Below are 22,072 nucleotides of genomic sequence, written 5' to 3' on the forward strand. Positions count from 1 at the left end.
TATGTATTCTCTTTCCTGATCGGTGTTTCTGCCTCACCTGTGTGTATAACATTTGCCATTACTGCTAGAGTGATGACACTGATGAGGGCTTCTAGCTGAAGAACATTCTTTTTTTTGCCCACGATAAACTAAAAAAAAACAACCTTTCCATCTGAGCGTGCCGGTGCTTTGTTTCTTCTGTCCTTGCCACTATACCGTGCAACCGATACTGTTCAAGCTTTGGAGCCATGCTTGCTGATGCCTTCCGTTAACGTTTTGTTCCCGCTCACAGACAATGACCAAACATCTTTCAGATTAAAATCTGTGTCAGGTCGAAGCATGATGTGTGTGACATACGTCTGTCCTTTGGTTCTGTGAAGAAAGCCTGATTCTGCTCTGTGACATAATGTAAGAATAATGAGGTCGACACAGGAAGGAGTCCTTCCATTATTTTCTTATTTTCAAGGACTTGTTGGTTTGTGTGTGTACGCGTGTGCATGTGTGGGTGTACTGTCCTTTGTTTTAATGTGTGTGTCTGTGTGTGTGTGTGTGTGTGTGTGTGTGTGTGTGTGTTAGTGGAATCACTCAAATTCCTGCAGCCCCGAATGTATAATGGATGAGATTCTGTGGTGTAGCAGAAGCACAGCATTTCCTTTAGAAGCTGAAGAGACAGAGAGGCAAAGATCGAAAAAAAGAGAATGATACTCTCTCTCTCTCATTAAAAGCCAGCAGTTTTTATTTTCCTACAGAGAATTCAGATGGTTTATTTACCCGAATAAAAGCTACAAATCAAGAAACTGGAATTCATCGTAGAGGATGTGGTTCATTTATTGGCTGTCAGCTCTCGTCTTCAGGGATGAAGAGTAAAGCTGATTTGTCATTTTTGTTCTGTGTGGCTGTTTTTTGGAGTACATTTACTCCAGTACTGTTCTTAAGTACCATTTTGAGGTACTTGTACCTCACTTGAGTATTTCCATTTGATGCATCTTTGTACTCTACTAACTTTCTGAGTAAACTATTGTACCTTTCACTCCACTATATTTCTTTGATATAGGTATAGTGAATCGTTTTTGGATTAAAATTGTACATAAAGACACATATACGTTTTTAGAATCTAGTAGTTCTGAACTTTGCTACCATGCCAAAGTTTTAAAGACAGTAAATTAATCTAAAAAAGATAAATATTTATAAGAGACCTACCAATGGCTAATAACAGTGTATATCCTCATCCTCCTCACAATGAGCCAGAGGTGTAAATGAGTAGGAGTTGGTGTTAATGAATGGACGTCTGTAGCGTGGGAAAACAGATGACCTTATACAGAAACAGTCACTGTGTCCTGCACACACATTGTTCTCTAACAATACACGTGTAAAAAGAAAACATGTGGTGAAGTGTGAGAGATGGTAATGTATTTACTGCCAAAAGAGACTCTTTTTGTGTGTCAGACAGCGAGCCATGCTGTGCTCTCTGATGCTGGACTGTAATAAGAATCTGTTGGGCCGATTGGCCAGATGTTTTTGGGCAGATGTTTTTGTGGGTTGGTAGGTACAGTACAATACCATTACGGCTCCAGTGTATTTATAAAGTCTGACCAGCAGCCCTCAGCGACTGACCTGTATGCTGCCTGTACAGTTAGTACTTAAATGATATTAAATCGTAATAAATACGATAGGATATATTTACAAAAAGGTATTTAAAGTGCAGTACAACACCCTACCAGGATGGAGATCCCCAAGGATACCATCCGGCGACTCATCGGAGTACGCCACGACGCTGTCAGAGTGCATACAGGCACGCGGGGGGGGCCGTACACACTACTGGGTGACATTAGGGAATGCCGTGATGCAATTCCAGCAAGTTGATCAGAATGTGATTTACATTTTTTACTTAGATTTTGGGTGTGATTTTGATCCAGCCCTCCATGGGTTGAAGATTTTGGTTCATTGACCGTTGTTACGTAATTTTGTTCTCAACAAATTATACAACGTACATCAGTAAAGATTTCACACTTGAATAATTTGTTCATCAAGATTTGATGTGTGATTTAAGTGTTCCCTTAATTTTGTTGAGCAGAACACATATACATATACATATACTGTATATATATATATATATATATATATATACACATATACATATACATACATATATATATGTATGTATATGTATATATAAATTGCAACAAATCTTTGCAATTTTTATAGGCTCTTGCAATTCTATTGCAAAAAAACGACTAAAAACATCGCAACATGCATTGCAATTTTTTAGAAAAGCTGCTGCAAAATCAGGCATTTTAGGCCAACAATCCCCCAAAAAAGCCTGCAAAATCCTGTATAGACTGATATATAACTATTATAGATAATAGTGATGGATTGACCAACCCATTCTCACTCCCAACCCGTCAAATACTGGTAAGTACCCCTCGGCATCGGAAACCGACGCACGGAGGCACCCCTTATCGACAGTACGTGATGAACCGGGCTTTCAACTAACTCCAATGTAAACCCACCCGCAGCGTCGGGAGCAAGTGACATAGTATTAATAGCTTGAGAGTCTGCTCAGGGAGGGAAGGGTAGTGGACGGGTCAAACAAACACAAGACTTTCAACCAGGAGACCGGTGCTCACGTCCCGTGTGAAACCAAAAGTAACGTTGACTTATTTTGTCACGTCAGTCCTTAGTCACGTGACTCGTTTTTATCGTGAGTCTTGTGAGTTGCTGGTCAGCGAAGTTAACGTTAACCACGACCGTTTCCTGACCCTACCTAAGTGGTTGTGTTGCCTAACTTCCTGTGAAAACGGAAGTTTATTTTGAAAGGACACTGCATGTAACAAGCGTATATTGACACGCTGTCCGTCCAAAATTAACTCAAGAGGGGTACCCCGTGCGTTGGTCTCTGATGCTGAGGGGCACTGACCAAGCAGCGGTGTTTGACGAGTTGGGGGTGAGAACGTGTTGGATCGAAGTCTATAACAACATTATCATCATTCAGTTCAAATCTTTGAGGCAGCGGTAGAACATTACAGTATCAATACTGAGGTGTTACTTCTGTATCTACTGTACAACATATCTTTTAGCAACATATATCATAAACAGGTCTTTTATGTGGTGGTTCTGTTTTAGATCAATTGATATTTAGACTACAGTGTACACAATTAAATACCATGTTGACTCAAAGAGTTGTGACGACTGCAAGTATCGCAAACCTGAGCTAATAGAGAGTTAATATCCTTTCTGTGCTGCCCTCAATGATCTTCATATTCCCTCCATCAGTTTATATATTTTTGCAGAAGTTTTTGGAGGTTTATTGAAGCTCAGAAACAACTCTCAGAGTTCTCTGAGTATTCAGAGAGACTGCAGTGAAGTGAAATTATCCTCAATAAATTCCCTTCTTGAGATTGAAAACATGAAATAGTTGATACTGCAGACAGAGCGCAGGGCACATTAACACACTGCTGAGCGGGTGTCGGTCTGATAAAACGAAGGCTTTGTTGAGTGTTGTTACCTGCCTGCTGGCTTTGAGCCCTCCACAGGGAAATATGTATGTAGAGCTCTGATCCATCACTGCAAACGGCTGCCCTCTGAGCTCCTCACACTTCTATTCAGAAAGTAGGTTTCTTTACTACGTTTGATAAAATCCTGTCTTTTGACTCACAGCAGCGCTTTTAGTTTGTTTTCTGCGTCCGCCGTCCATCGTTGAGGTTGGGCATGTAAATTTTATCAAAATAGAAATATGGTCAGATCTTTCAAATTTTCTTTCAAAGTGAAGTGTTGGTATCTACGGAGAAGAGCTCGTCTTCCTCTCCGGCACGCCTTGCGCGAATGAACACAAACGATACCGGCGGTCCAACTCGCTCGGTATCTTTAAAGCAGTTACAGTATATGTACACCTGCTTGCATTTTGTTAAGCCACCATTTGTTTAAAGTGTATTTTATTCTCCAGATTGACTTTGTCCTCACTTCTCAGTAATGTTCTCTGATTCTGCTTTTGCTTAATAGCTCTCAGTCATTGGCAAATACCAAGAAGAAGATTTCTGTAAATTCAGAAAGGTTTTTCCTGGCTTTAAGAGAAGAGAGACTCTCTCTGTCCATTCTTCTTTTCAGTCTTTTATTATGTGTTTCTTGCTACGAATGCTTTCAGTTTACAGTGTAACGGTACTTATTTCCCTCCGTTTAGTCTGGTTTTATCCACGTACGTGTCTCCCTCTGTCTGTTTTTGTCTCCCCCACAGTAATCCTCCGAATATCATGTGTAGCGATTGTAACCTCTCACTGCAGATCAACATGGCAGCTGTCCAACAAGCCAATATTACAGCCTAGCCCGGGGTGCTACCACTCCCACACTGAAAGAAGATCTGTCTGATTGCAGGAGGGATGGGGGGCTTATAAGGGGAGAAAATGGAAAGGCAAATCGAAAGCCATCAAGTGAGAGGGTGAATGTGGAGAGAAAGAGAGGAGGAAGACTGTAACAGAAGAACAAAAGCTCTGACAGCGTGTTTCTATTCACCTCCTAGTGAATTATCACTGATGAACACATGAAAAGAGAGTGATGGTAAATATCATTCATCATGACCAAATGTTGCTATCTGATCTGAGAGCATTAAGAAAAAAGTCACAAGAGGACTGAATTAAGAATAAAAGAAAAAAGACGGCTAAAAGTAAAGAAACCCCATCACACTATATTTGTTTACGTGTAGTCAAACTCTTTCCATCAAAAGTACGCTGAATGATCTACTGGCAACTCCTGTTTGCAGTGTAGCCATTAAGGATGATAATTAAGTTGTTTTTCTATCCGATTACTGACCCTCGTTAACCGATTATTAACCGTTAACCGATTAGTGCGTCGCATGCAGCGGTGCGCCAGACTTGAATGTAATAATTTGCTTTTGAAATGCGCAGTTCCTTAACTACCCGATTTCCCAGCCCTCTAAATAGTTTTTAGGAAGGTCTTTAGGGCGTAACTTCATGCATTTGAAGCATTTAATCCATCCCATCAGTAAAAACAGGATTCTACAATCAGGAACATGGAAGACTACTGCCCAACGACAAAGAGTGGAAAACACATCAGACGATGATTAGAGAAGGGATGGGATGCCCCAGGATTCATTGCAGGAGCGTTGCATCATGTGTGAGATAATTGGTGGGGATAAACAGGCCTATAGTTAGTTGAGAGGATGAGCAGCTGTGTGCTTCACTGGACGGCTGACATCATGCACACAGTCTGTGTCACATGGTGCTCACCGCCTCTCTTTATCAAACCGTCTTCATCACACTTGTGCAGCTTTAGAGACTGACTCTCTGATGTATAAAACTTCAATATACAGTAGTGTGCAAAAATGTGACCAGTATGATGAAAGTACATTGACTCAAGTACTGTACTTGTATACAATTTTTCAATATACAATTTCCATATAATTTGTTTTTCATACAATATAATATAGTATATAAGGTAGTTAGAATTAGCTTCACTTTGACCATATACACCATTAAAGTATCCCTTACATATTAATTAGGGATGCACTGATACCGATACTAGTATCAGGTATCGGGTCCGATACTGTGCTCATGTACTCGTACTTGCAAAACGGCTCCGATACAACGGCACCGATACCACTTTACGGCAGCGTGACGTTAACCTCGCGTCACCATTTTTCGGGTCCTATCGCACGCGCTCACGCTCCACCTCCCCGACGGTTCGGGCGAGACGGTACCCCAGCCTGCCGTGTGGCGCTCACACCCTCCAGCTGGCTGTTAACGAGGGTCTTTTGGCACAGAGAAGTACTCGTATCGGTACTCGGTATCGGAGAGTACCCAAATGTAAGTACTTGTACTCGCTCTGAAAAAAAGTGGTATCGGTGCATCCCTAATATTAAAACATCTATATTAGGGCTGTCAAAGTTAACGCCATAATAACGCTTTAAACGCAAATTTGTTTTAACGCCACTAATTTCTTTAACGCATTAACGCAACCGATCTTTCGGAGGTTGTAGCGGCTCAGTTTTAAAGCTAGAGTGAAGACCATCATGTAAGTTTCGCTGGCATTTTTCTCTTAAACATCTTTAATTATAAGTACAGCTAATTCTTTTTTCAATTTCATGCATTAAAACGTTGGCATGTGGCAAAGTGCAGAACTATTTGATTCTAAAAGTGTTCTTAAATGAGGCCCAATGTGTTGTATTTTATAAACATTTTGTGTCTCTTTATGTACAACCATTAACTACACCTATATGAAAGAAATGTACTGGAGTAAAAGGTACAATATTTTCTAGGGCTGTCAAAGTTAACACGATAGCGGCTCCGTTTTAAAGATAGAGTGAAGATACTGGTATCATATGAAACTAGTAAACCTGAATGAATCCATCGGTACCAACTATGTCATACTAGCTTGAAATGAAGGAGGTTAAATAACGCTCCAAACTTGCGCTAAATGTTGGCGAGGAAAAACTGTCACGTCCATTGTCAAAGGGGTCCCTTGACCTCTGAACTCCAGATATGTGAATGTTATTGGGTTCTCTGGGTACCCACGAGTCTCCCCTTTACAGACATGCCCACTTTATGATAATCACATGCAGTTTGGGGCAAGTCATAGTCAAGTCAGCACACTGACACACTGACAGCTGTTGTTGCCTGTTGGGCTGCAGTTTGCCATGTTATGATCTGAGCATATTGTTTATACTAAATGCAGTACTACATGCAGTGGTTCTGGACAATATCTGTCATTGTTTTGTGTTGTTAATTGATTTACAATAATAAATATATACATATATTTGCATAAAGCAAGAATATTTGCCCACTCCCATGTTGATAAGAGGATTAAATACTTGAAAAAGGACTTGACAATCTTTTTTAATTTGCGATCAATTGCGACTAACTATGGACAATCATGCGATTAATCACGATTAAATATTCAATCGATTGACAGCCTTAGTTTAAAGGAATGACATATGTCATGAAAACAGTGTAACGAATAAGAAGAAACAATAAGGTTGGTTAATTTCTCCCAAAACCATATTCACCATCTAAGTTTAGCCTTTTAGCATGCTAAACATTAGCTAATTATCAGTAAACACAGCTGAGGCTGATCAGAATGTCATTAGTTCTGCAGGTATTTGGTCAGAAACCAAAGTGTTGGACACATTAAAAATGTTGAGCTGATGATGGCGCTGGAGGAAAAGACAGTTGTTCCAGCTCCCTGCCTTCAATCAGAGAGGTTGAGTGGGTCCTTGTGACTACATCACTGAGCTCAGTGGGAAACAGGCCATGACCCCTCCACGTCCTCTGTTCCTGCTTCGTCCATTGAGGGCTCAAAGTGGGCTCTTTATCCTGGTCATTCCACTTCCTGTCCTCATACCAGCTTGAGGTTAGCATATCTATTGAAATGTGGTGGGACAAAGACTAAGTGGTTGTTCTGTGCTCTCCAGTTTGATTGCAGCTGTAGGAAATGCTCTCATACTACAGTGATGCTGTTCTGAACACAATCATATATTTTACTGAAATAAATAACGATATTTGGATTATTTGCGTTGTTTTGTGTAATTGGAGAGCAGGGACATACTTTTTTTCACCTCCTGTCTTTGTGGTTTATATTTGGTGCTTCAGATGAAACAGGATCTCAGAGTGTTTCCCAGATGTCATCATTTGCAGACTCTGTGTCTTACACTGATCCTGTATCAACCCTCAGATTATTTTACCAAGGAACGATCGCAGCAGCACACACATCAGTTCAGATCAGTTTGTCCGATACGGATCACACCTGCCTGTTTTATTGGTTTAGTCATGTTTATTGGAGTTTTATTTGGAAAGTAAAAATGGACTTAATATGCATATCAGCTCACACAGTATGGAGTGTCTTTTAGGATTATTTGTAATGACATCTTTATTACAGAATACCATTTTCCCCCCAAAAACACATTTTAGAAATTCATACAGACATATTTGTTAACTCACAGTGCAGAGACTGTGGCTAATAAACCAACCAGGTAATTAAAAAAGACCCATAATGAGAATAGAAATAATACAATAAACAACAACATAACGCAGACTGGCCAATCACAGCGTAGCAGCGGTCAGCTCTGATCAGCGTCCGACAGCGATAGAGTGCTCCAGGGATGACGTATTTTTATAGGCCAACCAGGAAGTTAGCATCGCCCTGGTTCCCTCCACTAACAACCAATGGGATTGTTCCATTGGGTTTTGGATTATTACAGAAAATCAGCTCTGTGGCAAACACACGTTTATGATATTTACAAGTGTTGTTCAGCAAGATAATCTTCACGAATGAACACCACTTTATGATTTTTGAAGTGTGAATGCAGTCGCCAGAAGTAAAAGCTAACGTTAGGCTATAAAGGAACTACTTCACGGTCGCATGAGCACGAGTATAAACACAACGAGGCTGTAAATGAGGATGAGTCAGCGTGATGACGTTTAGTAGTCTCATTTAGCCACTTGTTAGAAACCGCCTTTTTTAAGACACGTAAAGACTTCAAAATTCCCAAGTGGGATATTTATTGATGTATTTTATGTCGTAGAACAAAATGTTAAAATCTCTTAAGTTTGTGTTAACCACAGACCTTAAATCGGGCATCTAACTAAAGACCCATTCAAATAACCCATTGACTTCCAGACGAGGGAACCGGAAGTGCTAAAATGCTAACTCATTTCCGGGTTTTAGAACTCCTTCCTGTAGCCCTCCATACAGCTGTGCTCCATACACTCTCATGCAATCATTTCAGATACTCTTCATTTTCAGGCTGGTTTAGTGGATTCCGAGCTAGTCAAATCAATTTTATTTGTATAGCCCAAAATCACAAATCACAAATTAGCCTCAGGGGGCTTTACAATCTGTACAGGATACGACACCCTCTGTCCTTTACAGTACGACCCTCTCATCGGATAAGGAAAAACTTAACCAAAAAAAAAACTTTTAACAGGAAGAAAAGAAAAAGTGGAAGAAACCTCAGGAAGAGCAACAGAGGAGGGATCCCCCTTCCAGAATGGACAGACGTGCAATAGATGTCGTGTGTACAGAGTAACAACATAATGAAAATGCAACATAGACAATCCATATGACAAAGAATAACACATATAATGTGAATATATGTGAGAAGGTGGATCCAGGAGGATGTCAAGCAGCTTCCAGGCGTCGCCAAACAGATAGAGCGAGAGCAACACTACCTCCACTCCAGGCCAGATAGGTAGAGCCAGAGCAACACAACCTCCTCTCCACGCCAGATAGATAGAGCCCGAGCAACACAACCTCCTGTCGACGCCAAACAGATAGAGCCAGAGCAACACAACCTCCTCTTCACGCCAAAACAGGTAGAGCCAGAGCAACACGACCTCCTCCCCATGCTAGATAGATAGAGCGAGAGCAACACTACCTCCACTCCAGGCCAGATAGGTAGAGCCAGAGCAACACAACCTCCTCTCCATGCCAGATAGCCAGAGCCCCAGCAACACAACCTCCTCTCCACGCCAGATAGATAGAGCCAGAGCAACACAACCTCCTCTCCACCATGGAACCTTGAGAGAGGACCAGATTTAACGTAGAGAACATGTAGTGATTGTGTTGGAGCTGCTTTTAGCAGATGAGTGTTTGTAACGTGGGGAAGTGACCCTGATTGGCTCCACCCATCCAGTCCTCAAAAACAGGTCCAACACCTGCTGAGAAATAATCACATGAAAACTACTGACAGAGCATGTTGACTTGGAGATGCTCTGCTTTATATTAACAGGCATGTGTCTGTGTGTTTCCCCACCAACAGACACCGACTACATCAGCGAGGAGGAGAAACAGAAGGTGGAGCTGATGTTAACGTTTCTCACCGAAGAATCCAAACAGGCTGCGGCCAGCACAGCTGTGAGTACAAAACACCAGCACACCCTCCATCACTGAGTCCCGCTCCACTGTTGTCCTGTGTTGTGACTCTCATGCAGCAGCGGTGCCTCATTACTCTGTTTGTTGTATCCTGAAATGTGTTTACTGCAGCAGCAGACGCAGCCTGTGTTTTGATGTCCTGGCAGAAATATAATAGCTGGTGTTTCAGGTTCTGTTATTGAGGTTGAGATTGCCAGTTAGTCAGTTTGGAGGCAAAAGTAAATAAAAATCCCCAGCACATCATCTTATCACGAAGGAGCTTCAGGGCTGAGTACTGAGGTGACTCAGAGAAACTGATATTGTGGAGAGCAATAACTAGAGACATGGGGGGAGTTAACCCTTGTGTTGTGTTCGTTCCGTGTTTGAACTGTTCACCAAGCAAACATAAAACATCATCATCAGATGATGTGTGACATCTTTTAACCAACTTCCTCATTAGTCATGATGACTAACAAGCTCTGCACTTATTTTGGAGTTTCTGGTGTCTGAAATAACACCGCTGATTTTTCAGTAAAAGAAGAAGAACGTTCTAGTGCTGGGACGATTCACCTCCCGATTCAGTACTGTCACGATACATTTGATTTAAAACTAGACCGTGGGAAACTTTTACTTTGGAAAATATCTAAATGAATACAGTGAAATATTTCATGATGATTGTGATTTTCAGCATGTCAGAGATCCTGAAGTCAAATATTTCATCATTGTCAGGACTTATTTATTACTTTTTTTTCCAGTAACCCAAAAATTAAAGACATTTCCCTCACAAATTAGTGGTATTATATACTATATTAAGTATTTGTTAGTGATTACACAATGATTTGTAAACCTTTAATAAATCGTTTGTAAAACATCTATAAACATTACATAGATAGATGGACCAGAAACCATTTATTAACCATTGACAAAGTATTAACTATCTAAATAATGTTTATAGATGCTTTACAAAGTATTTATTAACCATTTCACAAGGTATTATAATCATCAGTTGCAACTTTATAATAACCATCCAAATGATGTTTATGTACAGTTTACAAACCAGTTATTAACCATTAACAAAGTGTTACAAATATCTATCTATATAATGTTTATATATGTTTTACAAACCATTTCTTCAAAGTTTACACATAATATATTTATCATTAACAAATACTTGTTTTTTTTATATACATATATATATGTATATATATATAACATTTTATAATGTGTTCAACAATAAATTGTTCAAATAAAATCAATTAAATAACATAAATTATAGCATTAATAATACTTAGTAAATATTGTTATCATTTTGTTTTTGTTAACAGTAAAATAACTATTAACTAAGTTGAATTAACTATCAATTTACCAATCATAAATTATGGTTATTATAAAGTGTTGCATGAGTTTGTACAAACTGATCCTGTTGCCCTTGAGGGTGAAACTGGTCAAGAGAAAAGCATTTCCTCCTCCGCAGTGGAAACGTGATCCTTTCCTCTGCCCTTTAGACTCCACCACAGAGAGACTGACCGGAGAAAGGATTTATTATTGATAAGTGAAGGAGGAGGAAAAAAAGAGAAGGAGCGAGGGAGGAGATAGAGGGGGGAAAGAAAGTTGCACAAACCTCTTTTTTTGCTACGTCATGCTTCCGGTAGATCAAACATCTTTAACAGTATTGTTAGAGTTCCTGTGGTAGACAGCAGCTTGTGTTCAGGTTGAGGAGAAGCTGTCGATGTGGAGAAGGGATGAGAGAGAGCAGAGGAAACAGTCAGATAGTCAGTGAGGCCAGAGCCTGAGGTAGATTTCCACAAAGCCACTAATGGTTCTCTGCTCTCTGCTCTCACTTGGCTCGAAGTAGGAAATCACTTTCTCTCTAATGTCGGGTTTCTGCACATGATTGGAAAGTATTCTCAAGTCCACTCACTCTGACTAACAAATGGTATCTACTGTAGCCGTGAGGCAGCAGTCATTTCTCCCTGCAGACAGGCTGGGGAGGTTAAACTAAACATGTTCTTCACTCTATCTTCTCTGGGTTTAATAAACAGTAAAGATAGAAGTCTGATTACATTCTGGAAGATGACTGTGCTCTTAAATTCAATTCAATTCAATTCAATTTATTTTTATATAGCGTCAAATCATAACAGAAGTTATCTCGAGACGCTTTTTATATAGAGTAGGTCTTAGACCGTACACCATAGTTTAGAGACCCAACGAGAGAGAGAGAGAGAGAGAGAGGAGATGCACAGCAACCACAATAATAGCACAGCAGCTGTAAGAACTAATACAAGTAGGACTAATAACAAAAATCAATAGCAGTGGATGTAAAAGAGTGATAATACAACTATCTGAATTAATAGCTGTAATAATAATAGAAATATAACTAATACTAATAATAATAAAAAGGCTGATAATAATGATGGAAGCATTGGGTGTCAAGCAGGCAGCAGACGCGGCAGCAGGTGTAACACCGATCCATGGATACCTGCGAGACGAGAAAGCACAAAGACTCCGGGGAAGAAATCGAGTTAACATGTATGAATGGGACATGAATATATACAGAAGGAGAAAGGAGAGAGGAGCTCAGTGTGTCATAGGAAGTCCCCGGCAGTCTAGGCCTTTAGCAGCAGAACTAGGGGCTGGTCCAAGGCAGCCTGAGCCAGACTTGGGCCAGCCTTAACTATAAGCATTATCAAAGACGGAAGTCTTAAGCCTACTAACTTAAAGAGTGTAACATACAGTCAATAAATATCGCTCACCTTTGCCACAGAAAATTAAACAATTGTTGTGTGTGTTTCTATGTAGCGGTTTATAGAACAGTGGAATAAAGAACTCTTTCACACAACGCTGTGAAGAATAGACAAAGTTCAAACCAGAGATAGCTGCACACTGACCTGCAGTGTTTTTCCAATCAGGCATCACTTTGATGAAGTGATACACATAAAGTTACGCCTAGGGCTGTCCCAGCGAAGGCATGTCTCCCGCTGTCACAATGATCGGCTCAACAGTGCGATATGTGATATTATTTCTTTTTTTTTTTTTTTGCAAATTACTTCATTCATCCTGATTTTTGTGCTTTATAAATAAGCTTTATTGTTAGGCTATTATTATGGTGCCTTCAAATGGGGAGGTGTTTACTGTGTTCAGAAGATGAGTCCATATGAACAAGCCCCCCCCCCCCCCCCGCTTGTATTCACAAGCTTTCAAGCTGAAAGTTTCTGAAAGCTCTGAGTTCACGAGTTGTGCCGTGTTTGTTGCCGTTGTCAGAAATGGTGGAGGCCATGGAAGTTCATTTTTCGGTGCATGAGTTATATTTAATATATTGTAAATTAAGTCGTATATTGTTTTTTTTCGTAATTGCATGATATGTCTGAGGAAAATGTTGATGTACCCAACGGCCTCATTTTTCTCCTGTGTCATTATGCCTTTCCATTTACTGCATTATGTTACCCGCTTGCTAGCTTGTTAAATTGTTATCCTCTGTGGCTTTTAGACGCCGATAGCATCGTTAAAGTTGCCGTTGCTTAGCAGCGGTGTTCTAACAACTTAACCACTTGAACACCAAGCATATCATGTACATGACTTCACATGTTGTAAACACAAGCTCACGAGTTTCCTTTGAAGGCACCATGAGGTATTATTGTTGCTTTTTAAATGACAAAGATGACAGTTTTAAAGTTATATGTTTGGGGTGATTTTTAAGTATTTTTATTGATAGGACAATGGATAGAGTGTTGAAAGGGGGAGAGAGAGAAATGACATGCGGACACAGGCCGGATTCGAACCCTGGTCCACCGCTGCTAAGTCTGAGCCTTGGCAATACATGGGCGCTCGCTCTACCGACTGAGCTAACCAGCCACCCTAAAGATGACAGTTTTAAAACAATTTAAATACTTGTTTATCGTTAAACGCAGAACACAGAAGGGCAACAAAGCGCAGCATTTTTTTCAACTGAGACTCTTTGGTTGCGTCTGGTTGCTACGATACAGAATATCTGCAGAAGTAAAAATGTCTCACGGGAAGGCGTATAAATACCACGACATTACACGGACATTCCCCCTGTCATGATTACGCATTTTAGCCTTTTCGCGTGTCATTTGTACGCCACGCAAACATACGAAGTTTAGGCAAGAAAACCACTAACTTGGGTTCAGGTAAGAAAACCACTTAGTTAGGGTAAGGGAAAACGTTAGGCTTGAAATAAGTAAACTAAGTCAAATACGCAAACAACTACGGAAAACACGTCCAAATGTCAACAAAAGACGTGGCAAACGTCATTAGCGTAACTTACGAAACAAAAACACTGGTCAACACCGGTCTCCTGGTTAAAGTCCTGTGTTTGTTGGACCCCCCCACCATCAGTGGTCTTTCTTGCTTGTCAAACTACGTCACTAACTCTTACCGTAGCATTTATTTGCGGATGCGTTTATATTGTAGTCAGTACAGAATACATGGCATACAAAAGACACACGGAAATTAAGAAAGGCGTATTTATTGCACGCTAAATGCCTTGCATGTTATTGTGGCGATTATACAAATTTTCGTGTGAACGGGCTGATGAGGAAGGAAATGCACTCAGCATTATTGTTAGAGCTCAAGCTTACACACCATTAGATAACATAACTTTTGTTTGTTTACAAGAAATGTCCACAGGGAGTGTCAGTGTTCATTTTTATATCTGGAAGTCAGAGAACATCTTGTGTAAAAGACAGAGGGACGGGACCGGGGCTGGTCCCGGTACAGTTTGTGATTCCCGATGCCGTCTTCAGCTGCCGGTTTGTTGTTGAATTTAATCATTAGACTGTTTGAAAAGCTGCCGGGTGTCTGAACGCTCTTTTCTCTGAATGTTTCCATAGACAACACTCCACAGGTTCAGAAATTCATCAACACACCAAGGACGACGCTCTCTCGTCTGCTTATGTTTGCCAAGACAACAGCTCGGGATGTCAGGGCAACCAGATCCACGGCGGTAGAGCTCTAATGATTTTCCTCTAAATGGAAGCGAGGCAGGAGAAAGAGAGAATGAACAAAGAAACAGGAGGAGACACGAGTGTGTGCATGTGTGTGGTTTGTGTTGTAGAGCAGCAGCGAGCTGGTGTCTGATGACCTTTCTGTTAAATCTGCTGAGCTTTACAGCTGAGAGCTGCTCTGGTTCGGGCTGCGTGTTCAATGAATGTATAATATATAGGGCTGTCCTGATTCATCGCAAATTTATCGCACATTTTTTATCTGTTCTAAATGTACCTTAAAGGGAGATTTGTAAAATATGTAATACTCTTATCAACATGGGAGTGGACAAACATATGTATATATTTATTATTGTAAATCAGTTAACAACACTAAACAATGACAGATATTGTCCAGAAACCCTCACAGGTACTGCAGTTAGCATAAAAAAATATTCTCAAATCATAACATATTGCAAACTGCAGCCCAACAGGCAACAACAGCTGTGGGCATGTCTGCAAATTGCATGGTAAGTAGGTGATGATTTGCAAGTAACCTATTTGAAATTATTTTGTAATTACTGCCAAATTACCCCAATATTTACCTCAAAATGTATCGAAAATGACTTTATTATAAACATTATTTTAATAATTATATTCCGCTATTTCCCTATAGCTGGTAATTTATTTAAAGGTCCCATATCATCCAAATTTTCAGGTTCATACGTATATTTTGTGTTTCTACTAGAACATGTTTACATGCTGTAATGTTAAAAAAAGTTTTATTTTCCTCGTACTGTCTGCCTGAATATACCTGTATTTACCCTCTGTCTGAAACGCTCCGTTTTAGTGCATTTCAACGGAATTGCATTGCTAGGCAACAGTTTTGGTCCATGTTTCCTTCCTGTCAGCTGATGTTATTTATAAACACTGTAACAGGAAATAAACTGGGACACATTTAGAATGTTTATGTTTAAAACCGTGTAATGGTCTAAATATTGTAGATTCGTGACATCACAAATGGACTGAAATCCTAACGGCTTGTTTCAAACGCACAATTTCTGAATACTGGCTGTGTGTGTTTCTCCGTATATTGAGCGTTTTGATAGTTTAACAGTATTTATATAGCACTTCAACCTACTTTATAATATAAAAGACATGAAAATCTCACTTTTTACAATATGGGACCTTTAATACATTTCCAGGAAAAGAGTACAAAGTTAATTGATAGGCTTTATCACCATGTCTGCTGGTAAATAGATAATTATTAGCAAATACCTTCTTTGAAATGTCTTAAAAAACTCCCTGAATCATGACATCAGCTACCAGGTCACATTTGTGTAGACAATAAGTCACAATGGTGAGATTTGTACCTGATTAGTGTGTTCTATTAGCCGCTTCTCAAGCCTAAGGGCCCTATTTTAACCATTATATGCTATTTTAGCATAAGATTATTAAATAATCTTTATAATAACGTAATTTTCGATCAATTTTGAGTTAAATATTGGGGTAAATTGGCAATAATTCCAAAGAAATTTCACATATGCTACTTGCTAATTATCACATAATTACCATGACATTTGCAGACCTGTAAAATGACGTGTTACCCTTCCCTCTACTTGGAGAAGACTCCTCAGAATCTGTGGCTAGCGAGACGAGGAACTAATCTGGTGTCTAATCTAATCTCATCCATTTCTCTGCAGAAATATGCTAAAAGGTCACAACCTATAAAGGGCGAGCAGCTAACAGACGGCTGTACGGCGTCGAAGAGAAATCTGGGATTATGTTTATTGTTGGAGATAGATGAAGCCACCCGTGTTATATTCCATGTCTGAAAACAGTTTATATGCCAGTCCGTGTGTTGGCCTGCAGCGTGACCTCTCGACCACAGACTGCAGTCCATTAGTGAAGCGTCAGCTCTTATCTTCACCTCTTGTTCAGAGCAGCTTTCAGCTCCCAATCACAACATGACGCACGGAAACAGGTTTTGAACTGTGAGGTCAGCGAAAGAATGCCTTCTGCTGCTACGTCTGTTAACTGCCTCCATTTAGTCTCTCAATGTCTCACTGTGGACTCTGTCAGACACGTTCTTCACTCTCTAACATGTCGAGTCATTCTGGCAACTTCATAGGCAACCTATAGGACCTAATAAATCCTTCTGCACATCTCAAGTCAACACAGCACACACAAGACTCAGAATTTCTGACACAAATACAATTTTTATTTAACACGTCTTGGGACACAGTGTAAGGCATTGGACAAGTAAGCTGATTCAGCATTTATTATCCACAAGGAAAGTAAATGTGTTTAATAAAACACTTGAGAAAGGAAATGCTGTTATCGAGACTGTTTTCAGTTAAAGAAGAAGGATTTGTCTCGCAGCCTGTTATGTCGGTTGAGCGTAATTTTAAAGTTGTGTTTCATTGAATATTTTTTTCTCTTGTTGTACAGGGTATAAACATAAGAAATCATCCTAGAAAATCTCTTGTCACAGTATCAGATTAACACTTCAACTACAACTTCTTTAGGTTTAGACAACAAAACGACTATTTCTTTATGTTTAGGCAACCAAACTACAACTTCTTTAGGTTTAGGCAACAAAACGACTATTTATTTATGTTTAGGCAACCAAACTACAACTTCTTTAGGTTTAGGCAACAAAACGACTATTTCTTTATGTTTAGGCAACCAAACTACAGCTTCTTTAGGTTTAGGCAACAAAATCATTTGCACCAAAGCAGCTGAAAGTGATTCACAATCACTTGTGCTTCCTAAATGGACAGATAGATATCCCTGAAGTTTAACTGATGACGGTGTTAGACTGTGATGATTAAGTGTTCCCTTCACTTTTTTGAGCAGTGTATATTACATAATTGTTTTACCAATTAAATTGTGGTGCCAAACGTAATCTCTGCCTGGGTTATGCTACATTGATGTAGCACACAGGGGTTCTTCAGGACTTTGAATCCAGAGACAGGAGGACACATCCTGCTCCAGTCTAGGCAACACAAACTCTTTGGGTAAGATCACTGAAAGATATTTGTTTCAGTTAAATGTTAATAAACACGTCAAATCTTTCTGTATTAAATCAAACTATGATCTTAACCAAGAGCTGAGTTCCCAAATATAAATCATCCATTGATTAAAATATGTTGTAATTTCCATTTACAACCATTTACATGGTGCAGAGTACTGACGAGCAGTGTTTTATCTGTGGGACATGTGGAGTCCTGAGATCTGAAGCTATTCCTCTTCTAAGAAAAATCTAATTTTCTTTATGTCCAAAAGCGAGAGGCATGAGAGGAAGTGAGCCGCTCTGCATGACCTTTCATTATTACACTGTACTGTAGTCAGTGTGTGTGTGTGTGTGTGTGTGTGTGTGTGTGTGAGATGGAGTTCACTCTAAAACACCCTTTCTCGATGTGTCTAAACTAGGGCTGTCAAAGTTAACACAAAAATAACGCACAGCACTAATTTACATTTACATTTAATTTTACATTAACATAACACACATTTTTTTAACGCATTAACACAACTTGCGATATCGATCTTCCGGATTCAGGTACCAACCATGTCATACTAGCTTGTTGCGAAGAAGGCTGAATACCGCTCCAAACTTAAGATGTCATGTCCATTTCCAAAGGGGTCCCTTGACCTCTGACCTCCAGATCAGTGAATGGGTTCTATGGGTACCCACGAGTCTCCCCTTTACAGACATGCCCACTTTATGATAATCACATGCAGATTGGGGCAAGTCATAGTCAAGTCAGCACACTGACACACTGACAGCTGTTGTTGCCTGTTGGGCTGCAGTTTGCCATGTTATGATTGGAGCATATTTTCTATGGTAAATGCAGTACCTGTGAGGGTTTCTGGACAATATCTGTCATTGTTTTGTGTTTTTCATTGATTTACAATAATAAATATATACATACATTTACATAAATAAAGCAGCATATTTGCCCACTCCCATGTTGATAAGAGTATTAAAGCTGAAGTAGGCGAGATTGGAGCAAAAATGGTTAAAAAAAGTTATTTTTATAAAACGGTCGCTATATCGTGACAGTAGTACATGAAACAGGTAACCTGAAAAAAATCATGTTCCTCTGTGTCCTCCGCTGTCCTCCGGTGCTTCTAACGGCATCTGCAAGATTTCACAGACCGGAGGAATACAAGCAGAAAGAGTATGTAAGAGTAGTAATATTATGTTATGTTAATGCCTATTTCTCCCCTCAGATGATTTCAGAATCATCTCGTAGTGCACGGTTTAGCTGTAAAATGAGAACGTTTGTGATGCCACCGCCATTGTGAAATCTGGTGAAGGAATGCCAAGTTTCGATCACATGACCGGAGCACAGCCAATAGGAACGCTCTCTCAATAAAGTGACCTGTGATTGGTCAAAGTCTCCCGTCACAGGCTAGATGTTCTAAAGCCTGAAAACAAAGCCATGAGGATTAGCAGAAGTCTAGTTTTCTCTCACAACACTTGAATTACAATATGCTGAAAGGTTATCATGGAATTCTTGCCCAATGATGCCCAAAATATACTGACTACTGCAGCTTTAAATACTTGACAAATCTCTCTTTAAGGTACATTTAGAACAGATAAAAAATGTGTGATCAATATGCGATTAATCACGATTAACTATGGCCAATCATATGATTAATCACGATGAAATATTTTAATCGATTGACAGCCCTAGTCTTAAAGAAACTTTGGTAATTAATTCCAAATTCACACCAGTTTATCTTAAAGTGATAAATTCACTTTTTTAATTAATCCAGTCTTTTGTCTTTTAGATATTTATGATTCTTCTCAAAAATAAAACATTTTCATTTGTCATTAAAACAATAAACATTTCAAAATGACAATTAGCCGTTTCAACGTCCCCCCAATCGATACCAATATTTATTAAGAGAGACAGAGGAGAAGAGGATTTCACTTAATGTTGAACTGTTCCTTTAGTCTCAGTGAAGAACGTTGCTTTTGATCAAAGCACAAAGCTCAATTAGTTATTCGACTAAAGAAATACTTCAGACAACTGGCTGGTGGTGCTGCAAATCACAGATTTGACAAGAAACATAGCTGTAAGAGTCAATATGGCTTCTGTTCTGAGTAGCTGCAGGTACTTTAATTTGTTAATGAGTTAGTCAAGATTAATTTAATCAGGAAGTCTTATTGAGATCAAGAGCTTGTTTACAAGAGAGACCTGAGTAAAAAATAATTTTAAGGTCCGTTGGATAGCTCAGAATTTCTAGTTTCCAACGATACCAAGCATGATATTGTAGAATTATGAGGAAATTATCTCGAATCTTTTGATCACAACTTGTCATTATATTTATGAAGTTTATTTCTGTATGACTTTATTGTTAAAATACTTCACAATAAAACATAGTTTGGACAACATACAGTTTGTTTACAGATTCTGAAAGCTTGAGACCTCAGCTTTTCAAAACAGTAAGGCATGCATATGTTCTATAAATAGATCATCATCCATCGCAACTTTTTTGTAACTACGCAACAGGGTATGACCCGTTTTGACCCGGTATTGGATCCGTCCAGCTTAAGAGGTTAATTTGTTAGTGAGTTAGTCGAGATTCATTTAATCAGGAAGTCTTATTGAGATCAAGAGCTCGTTTACGAGAGAGACCTGAGAACTGAATACGTATGAACAACATCACAACAAGAAAATTCAGTCACATATACACTAACTAAAACTGTTTCAGACATTATAACAAATGTCAGTAAGTAAAACTTTAAAGTGTGTCAGAGGACTGAGAAACTAGAAACCAGAATGTCCCGGCTCAGAGTTGGTATGAGAAAGTATGAGAAGCAAATCTAATCTGTGCCACTAACAAGTGGCTAAATGAGACTACTAAATGTCATCACGCCGACTTGTCTGCCTTTACAGCCTCGTAGTGTATACTTGCGTTCATAGCCTAACGTTAGCTTTTTACTTTTGGCGATTGCATTCTCGCTTCAAAAAGTGGTGTTTATTTGTGACGATTATCTTGCTGAACAACAATGCATCATAAATCTTTGTTTGCCAGAGAGCTTATTTTCTGCAGCAATCCAAAACCCAATGGAAAATTTCCCATTTGGCTTTTTGTTGAGGGAACAAGGGCGATGCTAACTTTCTGGTTGGCCTTCAAAAATACGTCATCCCTGCAGCACCTCAAAACAAGACAATCAGAATAGTTATTAGAAGCTACTGCATTGATAATTAAGTGCACACTTTTTACCAACTCTCAGCTACAATAAACTTCCATCTTTCAAGTTCAATATTTGTGTTTGCAATGTATCTTTCCAGAGTTAGAGAAACATTCTGAATGGGTTCATATTGAAGAAATCCACCCAATCAGATTTAAAATAAACGAATAAAATAATCATGTTAATAATGTTTCTGTAACATCCCTCAGTACACAAGCAAAAACTGCATTCTCCTGACTCAATAGAGCCCAAATCTTTGACATGTTCTTACTGTCCAAGAAATGATTAATTATTTTTGATTGAAAACATCTTATAAATGTATATGCATACTGTTGTTTTGTACATTAACCCCAAAAACATATGGTATAGGGCAATCAAATGTGTCTCTGGCTGTGTCAAAATCAGGGTAAAGAAAAAACAACTCAACAGTCAGTTTTGTATAACTGTAACATTCGGTGCCAGTGTCACTCAGTTTGGGTGATTTGGGGCAAGAATTAAATCTAGTCCATGGCAAATCCAGACGGCTCAACAGTAAAGTCTGACATCCGTCTCCTCTGCGGCTGCTGCTGTCAGCGGCAACAAACTGATAAGCTGCTGAACTGCATGTCTGACAGGTTGATGAGCAACACAGGAGCACCGCAGGGGACGGTCCTGTTGCCTCTTCTGCGTAATGTAACGTCAGCGTAACGTAAGGTAGCGTAATGCAATGTAACGGAGCGTACATAGCGTAGTGTCAACGTTTACAAACAAACAGCAGTCTCCTGGGTGGAAGTCCTGTGTTTGTTTGACCCTCCCACCCTTAGTGGACATGTTTGCTTGTTATGCTCCTTATTATATCATGTAACTTTCATACCATGTAACTTTCGATAACGGTTGCTCGATATGCTACGTCACTTGCTCTGACCGAATGCAAAACGTCTATCTGTCTGTCTGTCTGTCTGTCTGTCTGTCTGTATTTACTTTCAACATCCAACACGTCTACGGGCTTGCTGTTATGCTGAGAAACAACAAACTAACAGGATAACGGATTCTCAGTAAAGCTTTAGAGGAAAAGATATAAGAGACAAAGGAGGAAATAAATCAG

At 39.5% G+C, this 22,072-nt stretch overlaps 1 protein-coding gene across 1 annotated transcript in view; it reads left to right on the top strand.

Annotated features, from left to right (window-relative positions):
- The window catches only part of LOC119498058 (E3 ubiquitin-protein ligase RNF123), a 222,629-nt gene that overhangs the window by 172,133 nt on the left and 28,424 nt on the right, over window positions 1-22,072 (top strand). The window contains 1 exon segment of the mRNA XM_037786545.1: window positions 9,746-9,840. Within this exon segment, the coding sequence (XP_037642473.1) occupies window positions 9,746-9,840 (95 nt within the window).

The sequence above is a fragment of the Sebastes umbrosus genome, chromosome 1, assembly GCF_015220745.1.
Source record: "Sebastes umbrosus isolate fSebUmb1 chromosome 1, fSebUmb1.pri, whole genome shotgun sequence".
In the NCBI taxonomy this organism is placed as follows: domain Eukaryota; kingdom Metazoa; phylum Chordata; class Actinopteri; order Perciformes; family Sebastidae; genus Sebastes; species Sebastes umbrosus.